The 19,269-nt window shown below is 41.4% G+C and overlaps 1 protein-coding gene across 1 annotated transcript in view; it reads left to right on the forward strand.

The window, feature by feature from the left end:
- Positions 1–19,058, forward strand: part of PTCHD1 (patched domain containing 1) — a 38,122-nt gene extending 19,064 nt beyond the window's left edge. The window contains exon 3 of the mRNA XM_066313968.1: positions 12,729–19,058. Coding sequence (XP_066170065.1) covers positions 12,729–14,383 — 1,655 coding nt within the window. The 3' untranslated portion in view covers positions 14,384–19,058. The remainder of the gene's footprint in view (positions 1–12,728) is intronic.
- Positions 19,059–19,269: the final 211 nt, after the last annotated feature.

Consider the following 19,269-nt stretch of genomic DNA (forward strand, 5'->3'; position numbering starts at 1 on the left):
CAGTTGGGAAAGAAGGCTGGAAGGAAAAGGCCACAGAAGAACAGGGGAGATCAATGTCTTTGATGATAGGAGTGAAAAGAGCAGGAGAGCAAGTGAGAAGACTACTGAGGGTTAGAGACCATGAAGGCAACAGACAACTAAACCAAGCAGGGCAGCTGACAACCAACATAAAAACCTGAGGGTGCTCAGGCCAGCACACACCAGTGCACAGTGCTCACTGGTGCTGTGCCTTAGTGGCCTGGCTGCTGTTTAGTTCTCTGGAAGAACATGCTGGTAGGGAGTTGCAACATATTCCAAATTTATACACCGAAAAAGCATTAATTATCCTCCCTATCAAGCATCCAAGTGTTTGCTATGTTCAGTAAAGCTGAAGAGTCAACGTTGGTTACATATAGAGAGTTTCAAAGAGAGAGAAGCAGCCCCTCCACAGGTCTCCCCAGTTCCCTTCAGTCCACACACAGAGGTAACACACACCCCCAAATATTTGACCTTGTATAGTATTTTTCCACTGATTTTCCTGGTGACAGTTAATAAAAACGTGAAGTTTACTGAGTCTGGTTTTTATTCCCCAGCTAAGCTTTCTCACTCCAGCTGTCCAACTGCTGTCTTTTAGTGCTGGGAAGAAGCATGTCCTCCATCAGCTGGCTCAGCTGGCTGTCCCCACGTCTCTTTCTCCCATCTCATTCATCTCTTTTTGCAATATCTGGCAGCCTTCTCCAGCAGGTCTCACCCATCTTCCTGCTCCAGGCCATGGCATCTGCTTCCTAACACCTGCACAACTCTCAGCATCTTTTGATCTCTCTAAGCTTCCTTCATCTCTTCTGCTGTTTTTCACATTCCTGTCAGTGTGTCCTCTCTGCCATTTTGGTTGGGTTTATTTAAATTTCTCCTCTCTCATCCTTCCCTCTCCTCAGCCACAGCTGGGCCCATTGCTCCCACCATTTTGCCTATATTCTTCAACCACTTCCTTGGCTCTCAGATAGGTCCCCACTATACCCTGCAGTTGTATCTCAGCTGCTTCTGATTTCCCAGTGATTTCCACCATTCATCCTTTCCTTTTTTCATACTGCCAAAGCACTCCAAGAGAGCCCTGGAAGTACACTTGGTTTTTTGTCACTCCATCTGCTCAGCTTTCCCAGTTCAGCCCTGCATAGCTCAGTTACAGTCCTAAATCATTTCTGTGGTTTCTTCCTTTCATCTCTCTTCTAAGAAATGAATAAAATTATCTGTTTTTATCTACTCTGAACAGGCAGAATCCCAGGCATGTCACTTTCCTCATCATGCTTCTTTCTTTTCCCTTTTCTGTCCTCAGTCCCTCAATCTTTTATGACATCTCTAAGCAGCCATGCATCTCCTGCAGTCCTGCAAGCATTGCGTGGCATTTCTGTTCCTCACGTGGAAGAGGGAGTAAGAGCAGAAGTAGGTTCCCAGGCCATCCCTCCTCACTCAATGTACCAATTAGTCTTCTCACCAAAGTCAGGACTTTTCACCCAAAGCAGAGCTGATTGAGCAAATCCTCCACCTTCTGGTCTTCCTCCCTCCAGCTCTTCTCCTGAAGAATGATGTCTCAAGCCCCTTAAGGAACCCAAACACCATTTTATGGGAAGGAAACTTAAACCAAATGGTGGCAGACTGTTTTAGACACCAGCCCTTTCCTGAGCAGTGCAAAAGCAGCAGGTAAAGCTTGCAGCTGGCACACAACATGATGTCCAAGTTCCCCCCTCACTCACCGCCACACAGCCCAGTGAAATCCCTGCACACGTACGTGCTTTTGGCTTCAGAAGACTGCTGATGACTCAGATAATTTACAGCGTCTTTTGGAAGAGAGGAGCTGTATCCGTAGGAAGTCAGTCCAGAGGACATCTTAATATTGAAACCAGGTGCTGTACAGCAATTTCCTCTTCATTTTTGGTGCTGCAATACACACTTGTGAAAAGTATGTTACAATGTGTTCAATGAGCATTCATTTACGCAAAGAGTAAAAGAAAGCTGTTACACTTTTACTGTCTGCATTTTTTTAACTGCAGGGAACTCTGTGCATGCAGGGGCTCTGTGGAGGGCTTTGTCAGAGGTGCCCCAAACAGTCACAGGTACCAAGAGTGACATCCTGACTTTCTTCACGTAGTGAAGTCCCTCAAGAGAAACTTCCATGTATATGAGAATAAACTGGAAGTTCAGAGGTTAGAGAAAGGAATCCTTTCTCTCTATCTACATATACATATAGGATATATGTGTGTGTGTATGTATAGATATATACATATACATACATACATACAGTAATTATATATATATATTTGTGGTATACTTTATGTACTGGGCCTGGGTGCTCAATGAAGACCCGGGGAATGTCAGCAGGAGCTGATGTGACTTCATTTTAGGTCTGGCTGTGAGAGAGATGGTGCACGTTGTGAGCTTCAAATATGACATCTCCCAAATAGGCATTAGCCTAGAGGTTTGTGTGCAGAGAGGGGACCAATCATTTTCAGGTCATGAAACCTTTGATGGAGAATCCAGAGTTGGATTGAATAAATTGGAGTAAGTCTGGATACTTTGTGAAAAGCCTAAGCTGAGTTCCAAACTTGTAATTTTTTTTTTTAATCAGTAAAAATAGTAGGTGGCATGTGCTTTAACTGAATTTTTGCAACTTTCTGAACATTGTGTTTCACATATGGTTGATCTATGTATTATGAGTAAGAGTAGTGACAAACATCACTAAAACAGGAGAATTTAACTGTATGCCTGAGATGTTGCAGTTGTAGCTTTCTTGCCAGAAAAGGAGAAGCTTGAAGTGTGGTAAACAAATCCATATTCTACTGGCCCATGTTCCACTGGAATAGCACTCCTAGAAGCAACTTATATTTTAGCTTGTGGCCTTCAAAATTTAAAGCAGATTTAAAACATGTTTGCCCCAAGTGTACCCACCATGTCTTACTCCATCTTCAGGAGTTTTGCTGTATATCACTTGCCTGTCCTGTAACATGGTAAACATTAACCTAGCACAGGTGATTGCAGGAGGCTCTCTCTTTTAAGTGCTTCTTTTACACAGCATGTATAAAATCTGTCCAAAAATCACTTAGTGATGAAAACCAGTTTTCAATTAGTCTGCTGATATGAGTCGTAACATGTCATATGTGAGATGAGCCCAGGTTTCTTAGCTAACTCCACATGTGACCACCTCCTCGGCTAGTCAGCCTAGAGCTACGTGCACCATGGGGAAATTCCTCTTGCCAGCCACACCCGTGATTCCTTTACTGTCCTGGCATGGCACTCTCCCATCCTGTACAGCTCCCCTGGTGCACAGGGTGGTCCTGGCTCCCCACACACCCCATGTGTGCAGAAGTACTGAGCAGACCCCTGCCCTCCTCCTCTTTTCATCCTCCGTGCAGCTTTCTCCTCTCTTCAAATAATAGCTTATGCAGGGCACTCTGCTTCGGGGGGATTTTCTGGTGTTTCTGAGCTGAAGAGGAGGAAGAGGCATTCCTAGGAGGACACTGGGGCAGGGAGACCCTTTGGAGGCCAGACAGAGTCAGGTGCTCTCTGATGTTTGCTCCAGAAGCACAGACGTGTTTGGCACAGGTTTGGCTCAAATGCTTTCGGTTCAGATCTGCAAAAGGTCTGGGGAGTCAGTAGATGAGCAAGCCATGCAGACATAAATATTCCAGCAGATAAAACCAAATTTTGCTAACATGTAGCTCCTTCTGTTGCCCTGAAAGAAATATGACTTTTAACTTCTGCCAGGTCTTTTGTGAAAACAAAGGAAAGCAAGTGACACGTTTAAACAGAGCTGGCAGCTGCTATTTAAATGCCAAAACAACCCTTTACTGATTTTTAAGTGTATTTAAGTGTTCTCTTTATATATAAAATAGATTTTGAACTATAACTTAGTTTGCTTATCAAAATACAAGAGCCACTCAAGTTTTCTCTCAAATGTAGCTCTGTTTTAAAAATGTGTTTATATGACACTCTTGTTATCACTGTAACAAGAAAAACTCAAATATTACAGTGTTTCAAAAGTAAAAAAGGATGATACAAGAAAAACATCCATCATTCTCCCAAATCCTAAATCAGTATTCTTATTTTATTGAAATCAATGGGTCTATTCAGGATTAACCATGTAAGTGCCGAATTGCATGTATAATCATTATAATAGGAGGCTGTTAACTTAAACAGAAATTGCTATATTCTGAAAAAATAATTTGAAAATGTAATATTAAATAGTAAGGGGGTTTTATTAGTATATAGTTCTAAAATGCACATACTCCAAAAATAAAAAGTGGTGGACTGTGTTACCAGCATTGCTGATTAGGGATTGTGGTGATGTCTAGGACCATGAATACCAAGGCATTTTTTAATTCTACTTAATTAAAATGCTTCTCATTCTCTTTGTTTCTTTTTCCCTTATATAGATAGAAAAACTACAGAATGTTTATGTGTGTCTTGCATATGTGTATGTATTTCTTCAAAGCTAGAGATTTATATGTAGAATGATTTTCATTTCAATAGTTATATGTCATCATGGTTTATTTATATATATATACATATATATGTAATATGTGATCATGGTTTTAAAATTAGCTTGTGACTTGTACCATTTTCTAATGTGCCATTTTCTAATGTACCATTTTCTAAAACATTAGCTCATTGTTCATTTGTCATGATAAAAAATAGTACTGAGGAGTTTATGGGGAGTTTGTAGTTGACATACACTATGCACCCCAAGCCTCGCTGAGTGCGTCCCCACAATTTAAGGTGAGACCGAGGGGGTGATTTCATTTTGTCTGTGCCTGCTTTGTGCAAATGTGCACTTTTCAGTATAGGTCAGAAAGGGCTACACCTGACCAAAATGGACTGTTTCACAGGAGAGCAGAGAGTTGATTTGGGTGTTCCATTTCCAAAAGCTCAGTTTAAAAATGTAGGATATTATGGCAAACATTCGTTGCCAGAAGACTGGGGTCTAAATTATTCCAGTGCAGCAGATCCATACGAGTCTTCTGAGGAACCTACTTCCCTTCTGTGATTGGGAATGCTGCACAAGACTTAAATGAGGCCTCAACCTTGTGCTGCATTTCCAGACACACCCCATTTGCTGGGCTGTGCATTAAGCAATTTGAGTGCAGGCTTAATGGCCCAGAGAGTCTTTCAGCAGGATCGACGACCGAAAATATCATTGTGGCCTCCCAGTGTGAAGCACTGAGCAGCAGCTGAAGACATCTCCTCTGCACGCACCAACCAAGCCAGTGAGTGCTGCACAGGGACACTTTCTCTTCACCGTGCGTTTCTGTGGGCACAGCCACCCACAGCTGTGAAACACAGCAGATTCTGAGAGCATATTATTAAACATTTTGGTTTCTCTTATTTTGTTGCCAAGTAGATACAGCACAAAACACAACTCTCTCTCCAGAGACTGAGGCAGATTCTTATCTGATGTGCATGCACCACGATACTGTGTTTTTGATGCTGGTAGTAAGTTGAGGAATACTTGGGCATGCAAGGGGTTTTCTGACTGGCATGGCCAATGCTTTTGTAAACATGGTTGGAGAGATCAGCCTGACACTTAAGAGTGAATGGCTAATAATCAAATGTAAAGCAAAACCAGAGACTGATCAAATGGTTTCATGCCTAGATACCCAACAGGCTCACCTACCTAATTTCGGTATGTTTCGCTGTTGGGAAGTCAGATGTTAGTACCTGCAGCCACAGTACATCTTAGGTGATGATATGTGTAAAATTTAGTAGCCTTTAAAACAATAATTGCAAATACTGAATCTACCCAATAGTACTGTTACCATGTTTCTGAGGTATGTTGTCATACCTGTAATGCAGTTTCAGTAGTGACATGTGGAATCTGTGTGACAGGGGGTAAAGAAGCACTGCAGTATGTACAGCCTGTGCTTACACCAGTACATCCCATCCCATGTCACTTTCATGTGTCCTGAATCCATGCACCATGCCTGCACATAGCATTCAGGTTTACTTGGCCTTTGAACCTGTGCTTGGAGGTATGAAATGAGGTCAAGCTGTTCTTGTGTGGCTGGGACTTCAATCACTTTGCCAAAGAGGATGCATTTAACACTATTCAACTGTCCACAGCCTGCAGTCCTTTAGTCACAAGTCCCCTGAGACAAACACTGCTGCCTGGAAACACAGTTGTTTAGATGAGTACCTTACAGGATGTTAGTATCCTCTAGGATTTTACTCTACACTGTAAACTGGGCTCCCACAAACAGGCAAGTGTAGGAAAAGCAAGTAGGATTCACAGTGCATTTTCTCAGCTCAGCACAAATGTTTGGGACAGACAAGTCTGTGCTGTGGGATGTTCAGCAATACACACCCTCCTTCAGGTCTGACATTCATGCAGCAAAACTGGAGTATTGCACCATTTATGGACCACAGAGTTGGACCTTGCTTAGGGTTTGTTACAACAGCGTGCTAATGATGGTATAGCTGGTCAGCTCAACCCTTGCTGGTAAGTTGTTATCCACTCAGTGAAAAGTGTTGTATAAATTAGGCTTGGTGCTGATTCTGTCTGCATGCTGAAGGATCTCGTTTAGCTGTAGTATTTTATTATTTTAGTGAGAACAGGCTATGAAGCCAGATGTTTGCTTCAGCTGGATGCAAATATTCTTGCTCTGCCTGTCACATTCAGTAGCAGTCTGAGGCTGCTGTGTGTTCTGGGCTGAAATTGTGCCTGCTGGGAGAGGCCACAGAGGCAGGACGGGTATTTAGTCAACAACTGGTTGATTGCAACTCCTGTGACAAAGGGAGTCCGGATTAGCGGTTTCACTTGGCTTGTCAGAAGATGGGAGCTGATGAGATCACTGATCTAGCTGGAAAAAAATAAGTCAGCAGGGGGAAATTATCTCAGCCTCTTTGTTGACATTGCTGTGGAAAGCAGTCCTAGAGTTGAGTGGTGCACATTGTTATTTTTAATACTGTCACCTAGGAAAATTCATTGCACCTTCATTATATCATATGTTATTGCAGGTACCGTTTTGGAAAGGGCAATTCCTGTGATATGATTCTGATCTCCTATGTACTATTTTTGTACAAGAGCAGTTCTTGAGACCTTGCCTGCATTGGCAGCAAGCTGGGATATGAATCTACAGCATCCTAGCTATTTCATGTTAATTCATCTGGTGTTTGTCTCTGAGGATGATATTTCACTCCACTTTGAATGTGAATCAAGCTGTGCTTCACAGATATCCACAAAGAAAGCTGGTGCAACATAGTTTGCCCTCTGTACATTCACACCCTTTTTCACAGGACACTAAATTCCTCTTGCAGACAAGTGCTCCAATTCAGTGGGGTGATTTCAAGCTTAAATCAACCTGAATGGAACAACACTGGTCCAGCTGAACTGATAGTGTTACAGGGATGCAGCCATTACAGTGCAAGCAAAAACTTTAAATCAAAATACACACTTAACCTCAGAAATTCCATCAGAGCATGCTTCCACTTCAAATTTTCACCCACCCAGTTTACAAGGCTCCCATGTATCCTACCCTGAGTCATTACCCATTTCAGACAGTCTTCTCTGCCATCAACTTCAGGAAAAGATTTTGTTTCAAAAGTAACCTTCAAAAAAAAAAAAAAAAAAAAAAAAAAAAGGCTACTTTCTGATCCCCACCATTCCTTTAGTTCCAGTGTAGACTAAAACAGGTGAAATAGGAGCCATGTGGGAGGCAGAAAACTTCAGTAGGAGAAGGGAAGTAATGCCTGAGTGCCTGAGAAGGGAGAAACACCCCATAGCCCAGCTTTGCCACTAGTGAAGTGTGCTCCCTCTGGAAGACAGTTTGATGATTTATTGGTGTTAATTGTGGTGGTTAATGGGCACCATACATCCTGGTGCAGCACTCAGCCTCTGTGAGGGGCAGATCTGTTGTTATTAGTGTCTGGGGTGCCTCTGCATTAAAATGGGATTAATAAAATCTATTACCCCTGAAATGCAACCTTCCACACAGAAGGCTGGAGCTTCACAACCTGTTAGTGACATTTCACTCAGATTTTGTCAAACACATGCAGAGACATACAACACAAGGAGAACAAGGATGAGACCAGCAGAGTACACTATTATTCTCTACTTTCACAGATGGGTAAAAGTGCAAACAGAAAAACCAAAAACCTCTTTCTCAGTCATTCCCCTTTATTTCTCTGGTGGAAGAACTCTATTTGGATATCCAAGCCTCATCTCTACCACAATGAGATCCAAACTTCCCATGATTTTAGTGCAAAAATTGAACATAGCCCTCACTTGTTTTACAAAAGCAGGCAGCACCCCTTGTTTCGGGTAAGCAGTTACGCCAAGCAAATAGACAACTGGTTTGTGACTCCAGTGACCAGAAGGTCACTTGGCTGCCCTCTCACAGGCTTTAGGGCTGCTTAAATCGCTTCTCCTCCCTCTGCTTTGGTCTCACAGTTGGGAGCAGAGCCAATACTAAGCCTGGGCTGCCCGTGCCAGTTTGTGAAGGCCCCTTGCTTCAGCAACCACTTAACACGGGGAAGAATGCATTTCTTCTTTCAGGTTTGAAAATGGTACTAAAAAGAACCATTTCAGTGCCTGCAGATAAGTAGTATTTTAAAATTGGGTAAATGGTTTGATAATTTTAAGGAAGAGAAAATTTTGCTTTCATTTTCACAACTTCCTACAAGTGCTTTTTTGTGATGTATGCTCTGCATTGATTTTGCAGAGCATGTGTAATTGCAAGACTTGTTTCTGAAGGAGGCAAATGAAACTTTTTATAGCATTTTCAGGCCACTCATTAAAGTGCTGTATTTAAGCTAAACCTAATTTATTTGGTTTATTGGTAGTATATTACTATTCTTACCAGGTTCTAAAATTAAAGGTAGCTCATCTCAGTCTGAAAAACCTGTGAGATCCTCAGCATTAACAGTAATTTTCTTCTTCATTTTCTTTGGCTACAAAAGTCTGCTTTTGCAGAATGTCTGCTCTCAGTCCTCTAACACATGGCAGGAGTAGCTCCTAAATGCAAAGTAGCAGAAAAAGAACAAGAAAAAAAGTTTGATGCCCATTTTGTCCAGTACCCTTCTCCTATCCCTTTAACATTTTCCTTTGACCCTGAACCTCTTTCTCTTAAAAAACCTCCCATCTTTCTTTGTGCTTCTTGTTAGCTCATGATTGTACAGCCTGACTGTAGGGCATGACCGGTGAATCATAACAGCAAATGTCAGCAGGAAAAGATCTCCAGTAGCCCATTAGCTGTTTGAGTTCATATTTATTATTTACTGAATGACCGTGAATAATGAACAAGTTGCTCTAAATGATTGCAGATTTGTGGCTAAATCTCTATTAAAAAGGGAAAATCAGTTGAAGCAATTACACAATTTATTTGCAAGGACAAAATTGCCTTCGTCTCATTAATATTATGTGGCATAGACGTACCAACAGTGAGAGAAATAGAGGTAATTGGTGCAAATTTACTAGGGATACAAAAAATGAAAACTCTGAAATGACAGAGAAGTGAAAGAAATTCTCTCAAAATGCTTCCATGGAGATACCTGCCCTAGTCTTTGTGGGTTAGACTTATATGAGCGAGTTACAGTGTTGAAAATTGTTACCCAAGTTGTGTTTGCAGTGAGTATTTAGAGAGTTAAATTAGGTTAGGTAAATCCCATCCTAGCTAAATACAGCTAATCTTTTGACTACCAAGCCTAATTTGTGCTTGAGTTTGAGCCTAATTTTTTTTTCTCAGAGGAGAGTGGAGGAGGTCAGGAGTGCCGCTGGTGCAAAAATTCTGCAACTTTGTCATTTAGGCATGTCCTCCTAAGTGTAAATGATAATTCTGTAGCTATCAGAGAAATGGACAGAGAAATCACAAATTTTACAACTGAAGGAAAATACCAGGTCCTAGTACACAGATTGTGTAGCAAACAACAAAAGGAATCTATCCTAAAATAGGAGAGTATCCAAATATTTTTCTCTTGACTTTGTGGAGCACATGTGGTGACGCCTCTTCATGCATTTTCTTGAGCAGTTCTCTAAATCAGATTCCATTTTAGGGTCTTAGTCTTGAAGATTATGTAAGAGCAAATTGTAGTTTTATCTTTTCTTCTTAAAGAAAGAATGTGGTATCAGAAGTCATGTTATCAAGCATTATCCAAAGCCTTATACCTGGTAAAACATCATGTTTAGCATCATATTTAACTAGCTCTAATTTCTTTCTGTCATTGCAGAGTCAAAGGTTCTCCAAATTAATATTTGAGTATTTTTAGGTAAGAGCCTATTAATGCTGATTTTTTTTGTTTGGTTTTTTTTTGGTTGTTACAAAAACATGCTATAGCTAAAGCTCATGATGGAAGTAATTTGTAATATTCAGTGACCTCATTTTGTTTTGTTTTGCTCACTCAATGCTAATGCATATGATGCCATGTGAAATTCGAAAACGAGCCTGTCTGCAGGACTCATGGGAGCCATAAATGGATTAAACCTCTCACTCCCTACTTTGGCAAGTGATCAGTTACATTTAAATAAAGGTCAGTCTGTCTTTACAAAGAACACACTGAAAGCAAGCTTAATAGCTTTCCCTACTGAGCCTAGAGCATAACTATTTGAAGCATAATTAGCAACAGGGTGCCAGTCACTGATTGTGCTTTTTGCTTGATTTTATGTCTGGGGACTTCCAGTATTCCCCATTAGCTTTAAGAGGGGGCACAGTGCTAGTTATCAAATTGACAGTCTTGACCTGGCCTCTGAAAGCAGCTGTAAAACATTGTTGGGGAAAATTAAGATGAATGCCAAAGTCAGGTCTGTAATACTGCTACAGACTGGACATTTGAGGTCCATGCCACAACTCTAAATAACAAAATAGGTGTTGTACATGAGTGTGGACTTCATTACACTAAACACCAAGTGATAAGAAGATACACCAGCTGTCCTATTGTCTCAACTTATGAGCTCTGTATTGTGACTTCTTTATAAAATACTCCATACCTATTCTTTTCAGCATAACAGAGTGATCAGCTCTACCATCTGTCAAAATACAGATTTCAGGAAGGGTGGAGTGAATCAGCAACAACTGCCCCTACTGTAAAAGGTGCTGGCCACGAAAGGGTTATTTTGTCAAGTTAATTAAATACTTAGCCTGTATAAGGCATTTAAGAACAAACAGGGTTATAGAATCACAGTGTCATAGAATGGTTTGTGCTGGAAGGGACCTTCAAGATCGTCTAGTTCCAACATCCCTCATATATCTTGTGGTCTTCCAGTTCTTCAAAACACCTCATTTGCTTGGGGCTTCTTGACTTGTATTTATAGCCCTTATAGCAAAAGTGAAAATTGTCTACAGGTGGAGAGAACAGACATGATACAGCAATTTTGGTACTCTGCAGACAGCCTGAAATTCTTAGAGAGATCAGTGAATTACCTTGACCTTCCTGACTGGAGCATCAACTTTAAAAGTTCACTGATTACTCTTCAGTGTTAGCAGCAGCTAATTTAGCACTGATCATTTTATATAGTACTATCAGAGAAAATGGGTAAAAGCAAAACACAGTGGACTTGACTTTTGGGAATTTCTGGAGATAAATCCAAGAGCAGACCAGAGAAGCAGATGAGTGACAGCAAAATCAGCAAAAGAATAAGGAAGAGGAGGAATTGAAAGGCACCAAAGAGGCTGGGATTATATGGAAAAGATCTCTTAAGTAAAGATGAACATTATAATGAATTATTATGAGAAAATATCATCCTCTCACATGTTAGGTGTGATACAAAGACTATAATCTGTTTATCTCTGTGTAAATTGTCAAACTACTTTTACTTCAGCTCCTCTCACGTGGTAGATGGTCAATGGCTGCATTCCCAGCTCAGGTTCACTGCCAGGGAGCAGAGGTCTGTGTTCTCCAAATGTATCTTCAAAACTTAGAAACTGTAAGAGGAAGATGACCAACCAGGGATTAAAATAAAAGGATGTACTTTTCCTGATTTACCTGCACTTGGGGGATTTACCTGAACACAGGATTTTAGGTCAACAGGTTTTCTTTTCCTTTTGTGAATGGTATATCCATTTTAAGAGTAAATTAAATACATTTAAAAATGTAGACATTGCCAAGAAATATAGGGCTGTATTTGGTTTTATAAGGTCTTAGATGTATAAAGAAGACCAATGCCTTAAGCAGCTTCATACCGGTTTTACCACTCTCCTTTTCTAAAATTCATTTGTGCTTTTATTTGTTTGTTTCATTTCTAGGATTTCTTTTTCCTGGCGGAAAATCTGTACAGGGAGTGGAGAAATCAGTAACTGATTTAACTGATAATTTTCAGCTTATGTGGAATTTTCTTTTTTTACAGATTTTCTACAAAGCAGCCAACTAATGCTCTGCTTCCAGCACAGGCACTTCAAGGTTGTATTTCTTTGTTTTCACCACAGGTCAGATACCATCATCAGGAAAAACTAATTTGAAAGCATTTTCCATCACAGGCACTCGGAAATAATGAAATAAAACAGCCAAGCAGAGTAAAAAAATCCTATTTCTTTAACCCATGAATCCTGTCCCAGCAATTCAGAACTCTCCTCGAGCTCTGGCAGTAAGGTTTGCTGGGCAGGTAGCAAACGTGCTTCTGTGGTTTACACCTCCATAATCATTTCTCTCTTCTGCAGGACATTTCCTTCAACGCTGTGTCTCCTTTGAGCCTTGTAGCATGTCCACGTTACTTTTTTCTGTGTAATTCAGCATTTGAATACTTTAAACACTACCTTTGTTCTCTGTTGTAGGTCATGGGTTGTATGGGACTTTTGAAATGTTGTCCTCCTGGAGAAAAACTAGAGAAGACCAACACGTTAAAGAGAGGACTGCAGCTGTATTTGCAGATTCCATGCTCTCGTTTTCTCTCACCACTGCCATGTACCTGGTCACTTTTGGAATAGGTGCCAGTCCCTTCACTAACATTGAAGCAGCCAGGATTTTCTGCTGCAATTCCTGTATTGCAATTTTCTTCAACTACCTCTATGTACTCTCCTTTTATGGTTCCAGCCTGGTGTTTACTGGCTACATAGAAAACAACTACCAGCATAGTATCTTCTGCAGAAAGGTACCAAAGCCAGAGGTATTGCAAGAGAAGCCTGCATGGTATAGGTTTCTTCTGACAGCCAGATTCAGTGAGGACACGGATGATTCAGAGGAAACGAACACTTACGAGAGTCATCTTTTGGTGTGGTTCCTGAAACGCTATTATTGTGACTGGATAACAAACACTTACGTCAAGCCTTTTGTAGTTCTCTTTTACCTTGTTTATATTTCCTTTGCCTTAATGGGCTACCTGCAGGTCAGTGAGGGGTCAGACCTGAGCAACATCGTAGCGACTGCGACTCGGACCATCGAGTACACAACTGCCCAGCAGAAGTATTTCAGTAACTACAGCCCGGTCATTGGGTTTTACATCTACGAGTCGATCGAGTACTGGAACACCAGTGTCCAGGAGGACGTGTTGGAGTATACCAAGGGCTTTGTGAGGATATCTTGGTTCGAAAGCTACTTAAATTACCTTAGGAAACTCAACATATCCACTGGACTGCCGAAGAAGAATTTCACTGATATGTTGAGGAACTCCTTCCTGAAGACCCCTCAGTTTGCCCATTTTTCAGAGGATATCATCTTTTCCAAGAAATTCAACAATGAAGTTGATGTTGTGGCCTCCAGGATGTTCTTGGTGGCCAAGACCATGGAAACCAAGAGGGAAGAACTTTATGACCTTCTGGAGACCCTGAGGAAGCTCTCTCTCACCTCCAAGGTGAAATTCATTGTTTTCAATCCATCATTTGTGTACATGGATCGTTATGCCTCTTCAGTGGGAGCCCCCTTACAAAACTCCTGCATTAGTGCTTTATTTCTGCTCTTCTTCTCTGCATTCCTGGTGGCAGACTCTCTGATCAATGTCTGGCTCACTCTAACTGTTGCCTCGGTTGAATTTGGAGTTATAGGTTTTATGACCTTGTGGAAAGTGGAACTAGATTGTATTTCTGTGTTGTGCTTAATTTACGGAATTAATTACACAATTGACAACTGTGCTCCACTGTTATCAACCTTTGTCCTGGGCAAAGAGTTCACAAGAACTAAATGGGTGAAAAATGCCCTGGAAGTGCATGGGGTAGCTATTTTGCAGAGCTACCTCTGCTACATTGTTGGTCTGATTCCTCTTGCAGCTGTGCCTTCAAATCTGACCCGTACACTGTTCAGGTGCTTGTTTTTAATAGCATTAGTCACCTTCTTTCACTGCTTTGCCATTTTACCTGTGATACTGACTTTCCTGCCACCCTCCAAGAAGAAGAGGAAAGAGAAGAAGAATCCTGAAAACCGTGAGGAAATAGAGTGTGTTGAAATGGTGGATATGGATAGCACGCGAGTGGTTGACCAAATTACAACAGTCTAACTTGATTTGTGGGTTGCTTTTTTACACTAGGTCTTACTGAGAAAAAAGAAAGAAACCAGTACTGACAGAATGTGTGGGGACAGGAAGGAGATTGGAGGCATTCCCCTCCTTCCTCTAAGCTAAATCCAGGAATATTCAAAATTATGGGAGAAATTAACAATAAATTAAAAAAAAAAAAAAAAAAAAAAAAAAGAGCCGGGGTATTGTACCTTGCTCAGTTCCTATAACAGGCAATATGGGAGAATTTGCACACCCATGCAAAGAGAGGTTAAATTTTAGATGCATGAAGTAAGATCTAATGGAAAAGTTGGGTTCTTAAGCAGTCGTCTGCATCACCTGTACTGCAGATGCTGCAATTATTGTGGCTGAACCAAATCATGTTGAAAGGTCAACTGTCAAGGCTGGAGTAGCACTAAATGTTCGCTGGATGTAAAGGCTTTACAAACTTTCTGCACAGCAATAACTCAAGTCAGTGAGTCAGCTCTTATAAGTCTTTGCCATCGCATTTAATTTTTCTTTTCTCCCCTAATCCAAACATTTATGCAAGACTATATAAAAGATAGCAAACTGTACTGGGAAAGAAGGCAGTACACAGCAACCAAGTGCTTTCCAAACACTTTTATGTTATGAATCACTTTTTTTTTTTCTAAAAGTATCATTATTTTAAAATGGAAATCATCCCTTGTAACATTTTTAATCATGGTTTTATAGCTGTTTCTTTTTCTTATAAAAACAGAAAAGAAAAAAAAAAAAAGATCCATGTGACTCTGTCACTCTAGAAAATATATAATTCTATTTTATACATGTCTCACTACTAGTTAAACATGTAATCTGCTTTACCAACTGTAATTTTGTTGCACTCTACTAAGACATGTGAGTGGATCTAGCAGCAGACAGAAGATGGTGTACTGAATATTTCAGCACCAAAATCCATGATACAAACCTCAAATACTAAAATGTCATCACGAAAGTGAATGTTAGGGCTCTTTTAGTGAGAGCCTATTTCAGGCCATTCACTGGTAATGCACACTAAGAGGATTAGTGGGTAGTTTTACATAATGTATAACTTAATCCCTCAATCTTCCTAGAGTACCTGTAAAGCAATAGACCTTGCAGCTGTGGGCTCTTCCAGGAGACAGTAGACATTAAGAGTTGTGTGGAACAAACCAAAGGTTGGGACTGTGCTTTAGCAGCAGCAAGTTTAACAACGTCCCAAAGAGCCCATATCTAAAAGGCCTATCGAAAACATCACATCTGAAAGGGAAAAAAAGAAAAAAAAAAAAAAAACAACTAAAACAACTTAAAAAGATTACATTACTGAGTCTTTTTGGAGCCATGAGTTCTAAATCAATAATTTTGTCAGCATCTGTGATGTGGAGTAATACAGATAAAGCAGCATCTCTTCCCTCCTCTGCCCCCTCCATCCTTAAGAGCAACAGGCTCATTACTGCAAGGTTTTATCATGTGGTTCAACCCCAGTGGGGATATGTAAGCCAATTCTGTAGGTTTTGGTGAGAGTATTCTGACCACACCTCGCCTGTGAAAACCCAGTAGCAGGAAGCTGGCCTGGTGTGTCAGGTGGTTTCATATGGACCGTTGCTTCATATGGACATGGTGCAACACGAATGTATTCCAACCAGACTCCCTTTTGCAGCTCATCTGGAAACTAAGAGTACTTGAAAAGTTTTCAGCTTTTGGCACAAAGTTTGCTTCAATGACAGTATCTAGAGGGGAAGGGGTATTGCAAGAGCCATGGGGCTTGGAGCACTGGGAGCACTGTGGCCCAGGAGGCTGCCTGTGGTACCTGTATGGTCACTAGGATGTCCCTGGTCACAAACCCAGGATGTGCTTCATTGCATGAAACGTCTCTTTAGCATCCAAATCCCAGTGACCCAAAAATGCCCTGTGCAAAACCTGCAAATGCCACCTACTGACTATTAATTTTCAGGCAAAGAGATACTTCTGATGCATCCTTCCTAGCGGAAAATAAGATAACCAGATATTTTGCCCTGAAGCAAAATGTTACATTCTCACTAGCAAAACAAGTCAGCAGTGCAGCTGGCAACATTTACTTTCCCCTGGATAAGTCCCTTCCCTAACCAGAAGAAAGGAAGCTGTGTCCAGGAATGCACAGGCTCTTTGCTTAAGTAAACAACAGTTGCTTCGGTAGCAGCTGGGAAGCTGTAACAACTTCAGCCTTGGCAGAACACAGGCGGACACCTTGAAGACAGCCAAATGAATGTAAGGCTAGGAAAAAGATCTGTTTCTCCTGTTTTCTTTAGACTCAGGCTTGGGGCTATGTTTTCCAGCCAAAAAATATTCCTTAAATGTAGTTCACTGTAGATTTTCTGTGATCATCAGTATGTTGTTTCAATACCAGTCACTCTGTCCCCTGGCTGTTCAACAGGCAGCTGCAGTGGCTTTTAAACTTCTGAGGGCATTAGCAAATTAGCTGAGACTTACTGTGGAATTGCAATTCTTCTGCAGTAATCTACTGACTCGTGGGACACTCGGAAATGGGACATGTGTCAAAGAGGTTGTTTGTACACTGCCGAGAGGAATACATGGCAAACACTGATTTTACACCTCTGCTATCCCTCATGCTATCACTTGCAAACACTAGATGCCAAGATAGTTACCATAAACCTCCTCACATCTAATTGCAGTGCACAGACAGGAGCATCTTTAAAGAGATGTCCAAAGACAAGCTTGCAGTTTCACAGATCTCTTATTAAATCTCACCATGTGAGGCCTTCAGAGATCTTCAAGAAAGGTGATAAAACCAGGGATAAAATTACTTCTCTATCTCCAAACCTGTCAGAAAAAGGATGTGGAGGCATTCCTGTGACAAAATGCTGCAGAAGAGGCTTGAGTGTCCACAGAAGGCAGGGTGAGAAGTCATGCATTCCACGCCTTTGCCACCAGGGCAGAGCCAACATCATTTAAATAATTTCTGAAGGATGTTTGTCCAGCCCATTCCTCAAAGTCTTCTAGGGCAGATGCTTCTCCCAGCAGTTCTCCCCCAATGCCATGTTACCATCTGCAATAGCCTAACTCCTGCTAGCCACCCAAGATTGGGATGGAGAAGAGGAGCCATGCCCCTCTCACACAGGGATAGGACAGGCAGGAGACTGGATCTTCCCCAAAAGAGAGAAAACCCAGAACAGAGCCAAAACCAACTTACATACATTTTTCACTGTGTTTCACATCAAGCTGCCATTCTGTTCCCCACCTCCAGGGTTGGCAAGGTACAGCCACAGAAGTGTCCAAAGTGCACTCAACCCAGATCCATGAGACTTCTGCCTGAATCCTGATGTGTCTGAGGGATGCACCAAATGCTCCTTCTCTGCAGGTAGCTTGAATACCTCAACATGAACCATGTTCTCAAGGTTTCAGACTATGCTAAGCCACTTTGGCCTTCCTCTCCTTCAACGTTTTCCTCTGGAGCAATTATCTTCACCAAAGTCAATGGATGTCCCTGCGCCAATTGATTAGTGGGTGCAGATGCAGCACTCTGTTCTCAGTCCAAAGCACTCCCAGTGGCTAACTGTGCAGAAGATTCTACCCTTACTGGTGAACCTCTAGTTTGGAAGACTACCTAGGCTTAAGCAGATTTTTGTCATACTCTTAAGTGGCTTTTTAGCCCAGGTATCACTGTGGTTTTGTTTGCAGTATAGATGATCCAATTTTTTTATAAATTCAATTAGTAGAACAGAGTATTTTACACTGTCAGGCACTGATTAAAATCTAACAGTGAAAGTTTTAGCTAAGGCTAACAAGACTGTGTAGGACTATGGCTCACTGAGCACATATATCTTCTACAAACATTAAAATTCCCATACAGTTGAGTATGGTGTACAGAATATTTTTACTACAGGGTAAGCATGGGGGAAAGAGCCAACCTACGTGCATATGGCCCTCAAGATCAATACAGTTTTCTTGTAATGTAACTTCTGATGTGTTAGCACAAGTCCACTTTCAATTTACAATTACTCTAACTGGAGAAAAAAATAAAGAAAGAAAATCTGTTATAGCTGGAATAACTATGCCATAAAAATTAATTGATGAACACAGAATTTTCTGCCCAAAGCAGAAATGTGGAAGTGTTCTAGTTAGATTAAAATTAGAGCAGGAAATGTTGAGAAAAACCTGTCTGTCAAAGAAAAAGAGCTTCTTTTCCAAAGACAAGCAAATACACTTATCATGGTCAACTGCATGAACCTGGAGGGAATACAGTACCAAAGTGGCCTGAGGTTATGTTGAGTCAAAAGAGGATTCATATCTGCTCTCAGAAGCCTTCTGAGCCAGCACCGAATTCAGGTAAAACATGTACTGTAAATTGAAAGGTGTACTTTTAAATGTTTTTTTTCTAGGCTGACTGTCCTCCTGTGAGCCATGAAATCCCACATCAGCCAACACCTTTATTTTTATTCAAAGGGAAAACAAAACTAAGTGGTGGCATGACTGGCAGATATCGGTGGAGTCCAGAAGGAAGACTGGATTCTCTGAAAAACAGAGAGCCAGCAAAGCAAGTGGGTTGTGGGAGAAGACTTGGTGACTTCAAGACTTAGGAAAGGTGGTTTTTCCTGTTTTGTTAACTCGGGAAGCAAATATCACGTTCAGGGAGACACACTTAGGGAAGGGAAGCCGAGTCAATAGGAGTCAGCTCTGCATTTGCAGTTACAGTAGCTCCTCTGGCATGGTTGGGAACTGCAAGATGGGAGTGTGGGAGGGGCAGGGACAGCACTGCTGTGTGGGCACTGGGGATGCCAGACCAGGGGCTGTGGTGGTGCCATTTCCCTTGTCCCCCTCCCACAGTCCTGCCCGGGGGTTCCCAGGGTGTGCAGGCTGCAGAGAGCATCAGCTCCCGTGCAGGAACATCCCCT

This window comes from Sylvia atricapilla, chromosome 2 (assembly GCF_009819655.1).
Source record: "Sylvia atricapilla isolate bSylAtr1 chromosome 2, bSylAtr1.pri, whole genome shotgun sequence".
Taxonomy (NCBI): Eukaryota; Metazoa; Chordata; class Aves; order Passeriformes; family Sylviidae; genus Sylvia; species Sylvia atricapilla.